Source organism: Sinocyclocheilus rhinocerous, unplaced genomic scaffold (genome assembly GCF_001515625.1).
Source record: "Sinocyclocheilus rhinocerous isolate Xijiao unplaced genomic scaffold, SAMN03320098_v1.1 scaffold2264, whole genome shotgun sequence".
Classification (NCBI taxonomy): Eukaryota; Metazoa; Chordata; class Actinopteri; order Cypriniformes; family Cyprinidae; genus Sinocyclocheilus; species Sinocyclocheilus rhinocerous.
This window is the reverse complement of record NW_015665058.1, coordinates 60,557-73,314: the sequence shown is the minus strand read 5'-3', so window position 1 is coordinate 73,314 and position 12,758 is coordinate 60,557. Positions and strand designations below refer to the sequence as shown.

The window sequence follows — 12,758 nt, the reverse complement described above, 5'->3', positions numbered from 1 at the left end:
GAGTGGAAATTATTAGCAACACCAAAATAACAGCAAAGCTAATGTTTTCTGTTAGTTTAAGCACAAACTAAGAAAAGTAAAACCAAACTTTGTGGCAATAATTAAGACCGCACTGAACATGGTGTGTGTTTATGGTGCATGTCGGCAATGTTGTCTTGGCGGGGGTGGGGCGTGGTGGAGGTGGGGCTTAGGTAGACGATATTATCGGATATTGCGATATTTTTAAAGGCGATTATCAATAAGATATTTTTGACATATCGCCCAGCCCTATTATCAAGGTGAAATTCCTTAGTTTGTGCTACCGTAAGTGTTGTGTGACCAATATAATGTGGTGCCTTGTGTGTAGATCACAATCAGACAAAAAATACAGTTTTAAAATGATCGTTTTTAGATTTTAGATAAGTCATGTGTGTCCATCAAGACACTCTGCCTGCACTGGCGGTGTCGAGTGCTCTGTTGTTACTCCATTACAACAGCAGACAAAATTACAATGTTACCTTTGCTGAAATATCCACAATAAGAGAGTAAAGTTTATCTGTTGATAAGATGGACGTGAAAGTTGTGTATGTTGCTATAGCAGTTTAGTTATAACAGCTGAGTTTTTGTTTTGCTTAGAAAAAGAAATGTAGTCCGCCAGACGGCCATGTAAAACCAGGACTTTTTCATTTTTTCTTATGTCAATTTGATGAAATACAGTGGAGAAAAACGCCCTGGGTTACAGGGATGGGGATCAAAAATAAAAATGTTGTCATCATTTATTCATCCTCATGTCATTCCAAAATGTCTTATGATATAAAATATATTTGAGAAATTTTTTTTTTTCTCCCCCTTCAATGGCAACCAAAACATTCTTCAAAATATCTTCTGTTTTAAAATGATGACAGAATTTTCTTTCCTTTGTATCCTTTACAGGAACCAGACTTTAATAAGTGAGTGATGGTCTCTCTGTAACTATTTGTTTGTATTGTTTTGTCATCATCAGGTGTGCGAACATCTTACTCTAGTCAACACAGTCAGATAGGTGCTGATGTGAGGTCAGCCACTTCCCCTGACCGCCATATTGGGCCTATTTATGAGGGCCGGACCTTGCAGGGACCCCTTTACCACAGCCTCAGCCAAACAGCTTCAGACCTGAAGCACAACCCACAGAGTCCGCACTACAGATCATCCTTTGGTACGCACCTACTGAAACTTGTGAAATCTTATTTATTTATTTATTTATTTATTCATTTAAATTGTATTAAAAGAAATTATTTAAAAAACAATTGTGTATAACATCTAATGTAAGTAATTTTATATATTATTATATATATAATGTTTATTTAAAATGTTGCAAATAGTCCATACTGTAGTCCACTTCATCACTTAAATTTGCTTAAAATTGTAGTTTATTTTACAGAAAGTATTCTAATTATAAAAGTATCTACTGGTACTCCCAAAATGACACATTTCGTGAAAGCATTAGTTCTCAACCCGCACTTCCAAACATGGCACACTTTGTATCTCACTTTAATCAAACACCCCTGATTTAGCTGAGTAGCTCATTAGTATAGACCTCAAAACCTGAAATAGGTTTCTCAAACCATAGACATAAATACATAGATGTCTCATAGCCCACTTTTTTGCTGTGATATTTCAACACATACACCATATTGGACCAGGCAAGACTTCCCTGTCTCCACTTACTTAGAATCTCGATAGTTAGACTTACAAAATTATTCAAGTTGTGAAAAAAAGCAAACCCAGAGCAAAAAAAAGATATAAAAATCAAACCCTTTAGCGCCACCAACAGCTCCAAGTTACACTCATGTTTATGCTAATAACTTTTGGGGAAAAAAAAAAACCTTGGCTGGAGACTATTCGATTGCGATGAGACAAGAAACATAATGATTTCTCAGGCTTAAGGGTCGAACCTTAAGGTTTGCAGCTTTCAAATGTTACGTAGTTTATGAAGATAATTTGAAGAATAGGTTCTTCAAAAGCAGTTGGTCAAGGATTATTGGGCTACAAAATTAACATTTATTTTGTAAAGACTGCAACAGACACTGTTTGATAGAGACTGATTTATAGAGCTTGATTTTGATTCAACCTGGAACGTCTCTTTAAGCCAAAGAATCCAAGGTTTAAAACAAAAATTAAAGCTCCGGTTACACTTTATTTTAAGGTGTCCTTGTTACAGTGTAGTTATACATTTAAGTACTGAGTAATATTAATTAATTACATGTACTTACTATTGGGTTAGGATTATTTAGGGTTAGGATTAGGGTTACTTGCATGTAATTATGCATAATTAATTGTTATTATAATAGTAAGTACATGTACCGTGTAACAAGGACACCTTAAAATAAAGTGTTACCAAAGCTTCTAATTAAGGTGTGCTGTGGTTGCTGTGTTTCAGGTATGAGTAACCTGCAGCGGAGCTCCAGTCAGCGCAGTAACATGATGTACCAAAGAAATAACTATGCTTTAAACTCCATATACACAGAAGCATACCAATCTACCCCTTACTGGTCCCCTGATCCCAGCTACACACGCCAGCCCATGGATGATGATGCCACACGCTCCCCTTCGGTAGACAGCATGCAGAAGGACCCAAGGTAGATGACAGTACTGATGTTAATTAGTTGAACTAGTTTTACATGGTTCTGGATCAACACTTGCTGCTTTCACATTAACACCCCGTTACTGCTGTGTGTGTGTTTGTGTTATAATCAGTAAGCTGGCTTCATGTGAATGTTGTCATTGTGTTAATGTGTGTTTTTGTAGGGAGTTTGCATGGCGTGACCCTGACCTGCCGGAGGTCATCCGCATGCTACAGCATCAGTTTCCATCTGTGCAGGCTAATGCAGCGGCATACCTGCAACACCTGTGCTACAGAGACAACCACGTCAAGACCGAGGTAAACAATGTTCCATTTTCTATGAGACATGAGGTATATGGAGGGACGATTCTGCCCATTTTAAATAAATTAAGAAATGGTTAAATGGTTAGTGACTATTACAGTTTTTTCTGAATTGCTAAAACGCATTTCTCGAAACCATTACTCACTTTCTCAAAACCTTAAACACAAATCCAAACCTTCAAACTAAATTCACAGAACCCCTGACTCTTCGGGCAAAATCAAACAATCGCTTCAAAACCATTTCACCTGTACTCAAAATCAAACAGAGCTTTCAAATCATACACACATTAGTCAATAGTATACGCACCCGACCAGGCTACAATAGTCCAAATATAAGTACTTATTATAAGTGTACCGTAGTGATTCGAAATAAGACAAAAACGCGGTTTGGAAGATGAATTCATGATGTACTCGCTCATTATATACATTTTGCAAATACATTTTGAACACAGAAAAAGTTACATAGTGCTGCTTTAATTAGTTGCTTATTAACATGCATATAACTAGCATATTGGCTGTTTATTAGTACGTATAAAGCACATATTAATGCCTTATTCTGCTCGTATTTTAGATCCTTTAATCCACCCCGTACCTAAACTTAACAACTACCTTACTAACTATTAATAAGTAGCAAATTAGTAGTTTGTTCAGGGAAATCTCTTAGTTAATAGTGAATGTGTTCCCTATTCTAAAGTGTTACCAAAAAAAGGTTAATTGTATATAATAAACATTTTCCAATTAAACACACACACACACACACAAACAAAAGAAATCAAACTTAAGTGAATATGTGGAAAAACATGTTACTCTCAAAAAGGGAAAACATTTATTAATACATAAATAAATAAATAGTTTTTCTCGATTGCTAACACACTATAACTGATTAATTTGGCCCAATTTTCCAAACAATTCATTCAGTTTTCAAAACAGAGACACATTTCACCTGTTTTCACACGCTTTCCAATTTGCTTAAACTTTTCTGCAAGCTCTACGCAAAAATGCCCTCATTTTGCACAGGTTTGACCGTGTTCTCATTCAGAAAACACAAGTACACAGTGTAATTAACTCAAGCATCACAAAAGGAACTCAAATAGCACATTTATCTGTGTGTAAACATTAAGTACCAAAACTGATGACACAGCAGTGAGAATCTCGGGGTAATAGAAATAGGGTCACAGGTGATTATGTGCTTTGAATAATGAATCCTAGTGGTGGGAGACAAATAGAAAGAGGAGAGGAATAGGAAGGGAAAAGAAAAATGAAGGCGACGGGGTCAAAGGACATTTGTTCCTGATGAAATACAAGCACTATAGTTGACCATGTCCTTGTGCATGGAATGAGCATGGGGAAGCTGGCCTAAGGCTCATCTACAGGGTTTCTATTCTACTCACACTTACAATATAACTCCAGGACACAGTAGCAGTACTTTAGATGAGAGAACTTTCACTGTTCTATGTGCAGTAAATACTGTAGCACATGTTGTACACCCCAAACTCGTAACTGTTTAATTCAGGAACGACATTTACCCTGGATGTTCATCGATGTAACGTAGGTGATCGCCTTCCTCCCCCACCACCGGAGCATGATGCCACAACCTATGATAAACGACTGTCTAGGGGAGCTAGAGAAAGTCTTTTGTCAGAAGACTAAGAGGCTGTCGTAGTATGGCAGAGGATGCTGTTTATTTATTTATTTATTTTTTACTTTACAGTAATTGACAGTATACAGCAGTGGTTCTCAAACCTGTCCTGGAGTACCCCCAGCCCTGCACATTTTGTATGTCTCCCTCATCTATCACACCTGATTCAACTCATCAGCTCATTAGTGGAGACTGCGAGACCTGAAGTGGGTGTGTCAGATATACGGAGACATACAAAATGTGCAGTGCTGGGGGTACTTCATGGAGACGTTTGAGAACCACTGGTATACAGTATTGTGTTCATATTCAATTCTTTGTTATTTGAACTATTCAAAATATTTTCTAGTGCTTTTCATCTACTGTAAGATCACTTTACAGTAGTGTAATGATAATGTTCTTTTCTTAGAGCTTGTTGCTGAATTTCACTATATCTCCACCCCTCTATTTATGTTGCATACTGTAGTAAACTACAATAGCATACTGTAATTATTCCTGATTCCCAAAAGGTTTTTATAACAGTGTTTTGAATTGATCTCACTGTTTTTCTCTAGGCAGTGAGATAGTCTTAGGTAGAGTGAGTCTGCGTATTTGACAGGTTTGTGTGTCATCTGAGGCCAAAGATTAGATTCTGGTTAGATTCTGTTTTTGACTAAAATATTTGTTTTTGACCTGGAAGTCTGAAGTTTGTACAAGTTGGTGTACCCTCTGGTGTGGCGGATCCAGTCTCGACCAGAAAGCACGTCTATGTCACCACAGGCCAGTTCTTCCACCCTAATGTGGTAGTCAAATATATACACAAAAATATATTGAAATGACCAAAATACAGAGTAAAAAAAAAAAATTCTCTGAAAGTCCTGATTATGGTGGCCACAGAGAATCTGCTCAAATTAGGTTGAACTCTTTGTCCTGCTGCCCTCATTGTCATTCCATGCACAAGAACATGGTCTATCACAGTAGCTCTAATCTGAAATGACTGTTCTTGGTCTTGCTCTTCCACGTCCTCCTCTTCATCCACCTCGTATACACACTCTTCCGTACCTCTCAGATTGATGGATGCGCCCATGCCATCTGTGCACTTTGAACTGGCTAATATTTTGTGCATCTGATCACATATTTAGAAACAAGTGTGAACAATTTTGAATCATTGTGTGTAAATGATGACAGCTGTGTTGCAGTTGTGCTTAACTTTTGCTTTCTTGTGTTTAGGGTTTTGCATCACTAGTTCATCACAGTGCAAATTGTGTTTTAGTGAGTAAGAATGTGTTTAGAGTTTTACAAAAAATTCTATGCATGAGATTTTCAAACAGTGTCTAACTGCCTGAACTTGTTTAAGGTTTTGCAGAAAGGGTGATTTATTTGACAAATTGGATTAGGCTATTGAGAATTTGGTTCAGAGAGTGGGGTTTAGTGTCTTAGCAAATGTGAAAAACAGTATTTTGCTCAAAATATATATATATAAGTTAACCAAGATTATTTATCAAGACTACTGTCAATTTATTTATTTATTTATTTTATTGTTTGATTTAGTTGAAGCAAACAGTGCAAATGACTGCTTGAAAGAAAACAGACTGGCCGTAGATCTTTTTTTCAGTTTGTCAGTGCTTTCTCTGTAATGTAGTGAAAGTAGGGGTGTAACGGTAAATGTATTAGTTTCGAACGGTCACGGTTAGGTTCATGCGGTCAGATCACGAGTAAAGTCAGTCATGGGCGATCAGTCCAGAAAGATGCGCGCGGTAATGCAACGCTAACCGCCACAACAGAAAGAGCAGAAGAAAAGACGATCTACACACCAGAGGCCCGTTTCAGAAAGGAGGTTAAGTGAAAACCCTGAAATGAGGGAAACTCTGGGTTTTCCGTTTCAGAATGGAAGGTTTTTCAAACCCAAGAAAGCAGGGTAAGTCAATCCCGTTTCTGAAAGAAAGGTAACTTATACTCAGAGTGGGGTTGGGCGATGTCTACCAAATTGGCATTGGACGATGTCTACAGTGAAACATCGTGATGTCTGTCAGCCATCGGCGATGGACGATGGCATCGTCTATCGGCCCAAACCTAACTCAGAGTCAGTTACCATGGTAACTTACTCTGTGAACCTAACCTGGTCGGGAGCAGGTTTTCTTCGTTAAACCCAGAGTTCCTTTCAGTCTCCTCCCCCGTTTTAAAGCGTAAGCGATGTTTAAATACCTCATTCATTCATTCATTCACACTGCAAAAATGCTTTCCTTACTGAGTATTTTGGAATCTAAATTAAGTGGATCTTACTTAAAACAAGAAAAATAATATTAATGAAAATGGAAACAAGATTATTTTTCTTATCCCATTGGCAGATAATTAGCAAAATAAGAAAAATACACTTTAAAGACTAAATACCCATGTCATTTTTCTTATGTAGAAAATGCATCTTGATTTAAGAATCTTTAGATATGTTCATTGGAAACAACAAGACAAAAATACCAAGTAAGAAAAGCATTTTCTGCAGTGCAGGTACATTCATTCATTGCACATATTTCATCATGCAGACACTGTGAAAGTGACAAAAGCGGCATGTCCTCTTATACTGAATCCTGTAGATGAGGAGGCTGCATTCATTCATAGGGAGTTACATTTACATCGGGAGAGGATTTTTAATTGTTTATTTTTTTGCCATATGCATTTATTTGAGCGGTAGCATTTTTAAATGGTAGTTTTCTATATAACATCAGGGATGCAGAGTACATTAGTAAAAGCGCTGTATGCAGAGCGGTAAGAAAAGTGTGTCTCGCTCTCACACTCTTTCTTATAATATTTGTGTAGTTTTCTGAGCACAAACCCATCGAAAATTAAGATGATTACTGTATGGAATGGAAGGATGCCAGATGGAAGGGTAGTTATAGATATATGCCTTAACCACCACCACAGCTCTTAAATTTATTTGGTCATCTTTATTTCCTACAGTACAAATAGGCTACAAAAGCAACAATTATTCTTTTTCCTGTTGGATTTTAATATTCTTCCAATACTTGGTTTTGTGGCCATCTCCTCTTCATCTGTTCTTCATTATTGTGAGAGTCGTCTTGCTGTTAGAAGTCAAGTTAGAAGGCTGAGTAGAAGTCAAATGTTAATTTCATTACTCTAATTAAGAAATGCAACAGTTTGGATTAGAGAACATTTAATTATGTGAAAAGAGCATTAAACTATGTGGAAAAAGCTGCTGCGCACTGAAATAGACACTGAATGATATTTATTTAATATGTCAAATGTTTGTAAAGTCATGTAACCTACACTCATGAACCTGTTATGCTTAGAGCATTACCTTTTTTCTTTTGCCTGAGGGATACCATGAAAATTAATATTAGTTCAATAACTTACCGTTCTGCCAGTTTTTACCTTTGATATCAGAAGTGATTAAGAATTAAAGTTACGTATTGTCTGAATTATGCGGACGTCTTTTTGTCGGGTGCTGTTGCCATGGTGAATCATAATTTCGGAGCTCCACTGATCATGTCTTTTCATAGTCGTGGTGCGCGCGCTAAACTCAGAGTCAACCTACTGTAACTAACTAACTAAATCAACTAACTCAATTCTGCTGTTCTGAACCCGAAAACTCAGAGTTTCCCATCTCAGGGTAAGTCAACTCAGAGTTGGTTGATCCCCTTTATTGAAATGGGCCCCAGATGGCATACAAGAGCTCGAAGAACCGCCTGCTTGTTTAAAATCAGCAGTTTTGGGTTCTATAACTCAAACCGAACCGTGACTTCTGTGTACCATTACACTCCAAAGAGAAAAGCATGTGCGCATGGTTGCCAGGTTGGGAAGATTAAGTAAACCACTGGAAATGTGTTTATTTAAAAGAAAAGTTTCCTTTATTTGTGTAGTGCTTTATATAAGATTGTGTCAAAGCAGCTTTACAGTCTTAAACAGGAAAATAGTGTTTCAATAATGCAAACAAAAATTCAGTTCTGCTGTAAAGCAGCTCTAAAAAGAGGGCAGTAGTAATCAGTCAATTTTTTCAGTTGCAGACGATGCTTAATAGATGGAGGGAAGCAGAAATCATCTTTGACGCAGGCTTTATTGTATAAAGTGCTACGGAAATAAAGGTGACTTGACTTGACATGCTTAATCAAAATAATAATCGCCACCCAATAAAGTGGTAGGGCGGTAATGAGAAAAATCAGAGCAAAATTAGGTTGCAAAAATAACCGTGTAGAGAGTCCAGTATTGTTATTGATATTGCACATTACTTGTACATGTTTTGAACATTCTAATAATGATAGGCTAGAAACAGTTCATAAATCTATTAGTGTGGGTTCAAAGAGTTCTGAGCCACTTACCAACAGGCAGAAAAGTAAAAAGTGCTTAGCAAGGTGACAGTGGTCTTTCATGATGCACTTCGTCTTCCAGAGAGAGCTTGTAGTGTCCTTTAATGCTGGTAATTCTATTGTTATAGAGTTTTTGTCATTAATGTTATGTTTACAGTGAGCTTGCATACAACTGGTTATATCAAGATGACAAGAAACCTGTAATTAGTGTGGGCAATGAAATGGATCGCAATACAAAACAGTCGCAGATAAAAGGAAATGTTTGGGAAACCTGTTTAAAAAATTGCATTTCTGCTTTGTCACAAGTAGGAACAGAAATGACATACCTCACCTTTAATGCAGATTTAACTGAGCAACCCCTGAACAAAATGAAAATCTCTTGTGTTTTGAAGGTGTGTCGTCTGGGTGGAATAAAACACCTGGTGGATTTGTTGGATCATAAGGTTCTGGAGGTGCAGCGGCACGCATGCGGAGCCCTGAGGAACCTCGTTTATGGCAGAGCTACAGACGACAACAAGATTGCCGTGAGAAACGCAGGTGGAGTTCCTGCACTGCTTCGCCTGCTGAGAACAACAGTGGACACTGAAGTACGAGAGCTTGTCACAGGTCAGCCAGTCTGTTGATACATACGTGTATATGTGTATAGCTTGTCTCTTTATGTACAGTATGCATTCTATCAATACACACACATTTCCCTGAATGTATCTGTAGAAAATGCATAACATGTTCAGTCTTTTAAAATATAAAATTACACATATTGTTGCTGTTTTTTTTATGAAATGATACTTTAAATATGAAACTAAAACCGCTAGTTGGTAGTGGCAAGTCACCACAGATCACAGTCTTAAAGTTTCAAATGTCATGTGGCATGAGTCGTTTATTCAGCGGATTTGTTCAAATGGCTGGTTCATTCAGGAATGAAGCAAAGGACTCTTTATGATTGGACAGTTCATAGACTGTAAAAAAAAAAAAAAAGATGGACGACGCATCTCCACTTTCTTCCACTATAGAAAAGTGAAGCCAAATCATCGCAGCATGGCCGCTGTCATCTTGTGAAAATGACGTAATTTGGAGCCTGCGCAGTAGTGTCCGCCCAAACTCCCGCAGACCCAATCGCAAGCAATCACAATCATGACACCACACCCCGTTTTTATAGCATCAAATAACAAACTAATGATGGATTGTAGCTTGAAAGAAGACTGGTTAAGGACACAGGTGCTAAACCATTTATGGTCTTATTTATGGACTTAAGTAGCAATATTTTGTAATCAATACAGAACTTAATAGGTAGCCAGTGTAGAGATTGTAAAATTGGGGTAATGTGATCATGTTTTCTTGATCTGGTAAGAACTCTATCAGCTTATTTTTTGACTACCTGTAGCTTGTTTATTGAAGATTCAGGACAACCACCTAGTGGTGCATTAACAATAATGCAGTCTAGAGGTCATGAATGCATGAATTGGCTTCTCTGCATCAGAAACGGGTAACATGTTCCGTATCTTGGTGATGTTTCTAAGGTGGAAGAAGACTGTTTTTGTAACGTGAAATGTGATTTTCAAAAGACAAGTTGCAGTCTATTAAAAGACCCAAGTTTTTGACTGTCGAGGAAGAAGTAACAGTACATGCTCTTGATGCAAATTGTATTATTGTAAGAGATTCTGTGTACAGGTTTTTGGTCCAATAAGTAATATCTCTGTCTTATCTGGATTTAATAGAAGAAAACTGTTAATTTTGCTCAAATACATAATACATGGAACCACAGCAACACACAGGTGCAGTGGTAGAGTAAAACTGAAGGTCACAGGTGTATGTTTTTAGAGTAATTTACAAAAGCTTCAAACAACACTCAAGCAATCAGAATCATGGACTGGAACTATCCATTTTATAAACAACAATTACTGTATTAATGTAGACAATACATATCGCACACACCAATTAGCAGCAGGGATTTAGTAAAGCATTTGAATGCTTTAAATTTATGTAGAATTTTGGCTACTGCCATAAAGTCATAAGGTCCACTTTGCTGCTGATTTTTTCTAAGAACCTGGCCTTCAGTCAGCCAAAGAGCAGTCATTTCACCCCTCTTAGTCTCTCTCCATTGGCTGCGTACACCTGCCCTCACCAAATTTAAGGCTCTGATGCTAACATATAGGACAGCTTTATAGTCTGGGGCCTTGTCTAAACTCTCTCCTTCAGACTTGTATTCCTTTCTGTTCCAATCTCGTACAGGATCAAGTTCAAATCTGCCTTGTCACTAACGTCAACTTGTCCAGACTATTAACTCTAATTAGAGTATTAGTAGACTGCTTAATATCTGCTAACTCTTTATTGTGATGGTCTCCCAACAGACATTCCACTGACTATAAGTAACTTTGCAAGTACATGTCAACTTATTCTAACCCTAATCCTACCAATCTACTAATACTCTACTAACACTCTAATGAGAGTTAGTAGATAGAGGAGAACTGCCCCCCCCGACTGAGCCTGGTTTCTCACAAGGTTTTTTCTCCATTTCTGTCACCGATGGAGTTTTGGTTCCTTGCCACTGTTGCCTTTGGCTTGCTTAGTTGGGGACGCTTGACTGATTGCACAGACACTATTGGAAGACAGCTGAACTGGATGATGACATCACTGAATCATCAATGAACTGACTTTAGCTGGAAAAAATGACTCTGTTATTGTCTTCTTGCATTATTGACAATCTATTTTCCTGTTTGACACTGTAAAGCTGCTTTGACACAACCAGTATTATATAAAGCGCTATACTAATAAAGGTGACATGACATGACTTGACTTGACACTCTGTGTTGATATATCAGCCCTTTCATTGGAAAGGGCAGATATACTGATACTCGAAACCACGATCAGCAATGCAGTGATTGGCTGGCAGGAAGACAGCATTGTAATGACATCGTATAATAAAGATCAAGGAAACAGTCTAGCCAGCAAAATGACAATAAAAGTTCTAATACATAAAAAGTGTAACCGTTTTTAAGCAATTCCGATTTATTTTTCTATTATTTTCCGATTTATTTATTTCTAGAATTTGTACAGACTTTGCATTTTTTCAATGTCAAGAGTATTGTAATTAGCAGTTTATTTAATTTTGAAGTGGATTTGTTATACGTGACGGCTTTAATTAAAGTTTCATAATCCATAAGATCCATCTCAATTGTGCATCATAAAAGCATTTTGAGATTTGAGAAGTGATCTGCATCTCCTGCGATGCATCAAAGTCACCCGCATAAAAGCTCGCCATTCAAATTAACACACGACATACTGTACGTAATGTGTATATGACTGCAAAAAAATTATGAGATAATTATTAATTTGCAAATAAATCTCTCAATGAGTAAAACTGGTATTGTCTATTATTATAGATTACGCAACATATTAATTATTTACTTGCTTTTTATTTAATTATCTTTTTTAATTATTTTTCCTGGTATAATAAGGTACACTTGTAAGAAAATGGCAATGACTGGGACAGACTTTCAGTATCACCTTCACTTAAAATGATACAATCTAATGTATAAGACATAAAACTCATAAAACAATTAGCTATGTGAAATACGCCTGCTCCCTAGCCGGACCCGTTGCTATGACAGCAACTCCAGGATGAGCTTCGAGGAACCTAACAATCCTGGATCATGTCAAATAGCGATGAACGAACCCCTGGTCCACCACCATGTCACAACCTTGGTCCACTTTGTCTACATGGACCTGGCCCTCCATCCCTCCCCCTAGACTGCCTCCACTCCACCACCCTCCTGGACTCTTGTTTTTATTTTTTGTTTTTTGAGTGGATGTTTCTTTAAGGTGTCGAGAGTCGGTGATTTGTGTTTGTTTTGGGTTTTGTCCATGCGTTTGTATTTTTTCCTTAGTTCCTATGTTATCATTGGGTTACTGGTCATGTATTTCT

At 37.4% G+C, this 12,758-nt stretch overlaps 1 protein-coding gene across 6 annotated transcripts in view; it reads left to right on the top strand.

The window, feature by feature from the left end:
- Positions 1 to 12,758, top strand: part of LOC107731101 (plakophilin-4-like) — a 93,795-nt gene that overhangs the window by 58,913 nt on the left and 22,124 nt on the right. For 5 of the 6 annotated variants that reach the window (XM_016542090.1, XM_016542091.1, XM_016542088.1 and 2 more), the window contains 4 exons: positions 983 to 1,174; positions 2,399 to 2,597; positions 2,767 to 2,899; positions 9,229 to 9,442. In XM_016542090.1, the coding sequence (XP_016397576.1) occupies positions 983 to 1,174; positions 2,399 to 2,597; positions 2,767 to 2,899; positions 9,229 to 9,442 (738 nt within the window). The remainder of the gene's footprint in view (positions 1 to 982; positions 1,175 to 2,398; positions 2,598 to 2,766; positions 2,900 to 9,228; positions 9,443 to 12,758) is intronic. The other variant, XM_016542092.1, reaches the window with a different exon arrangement.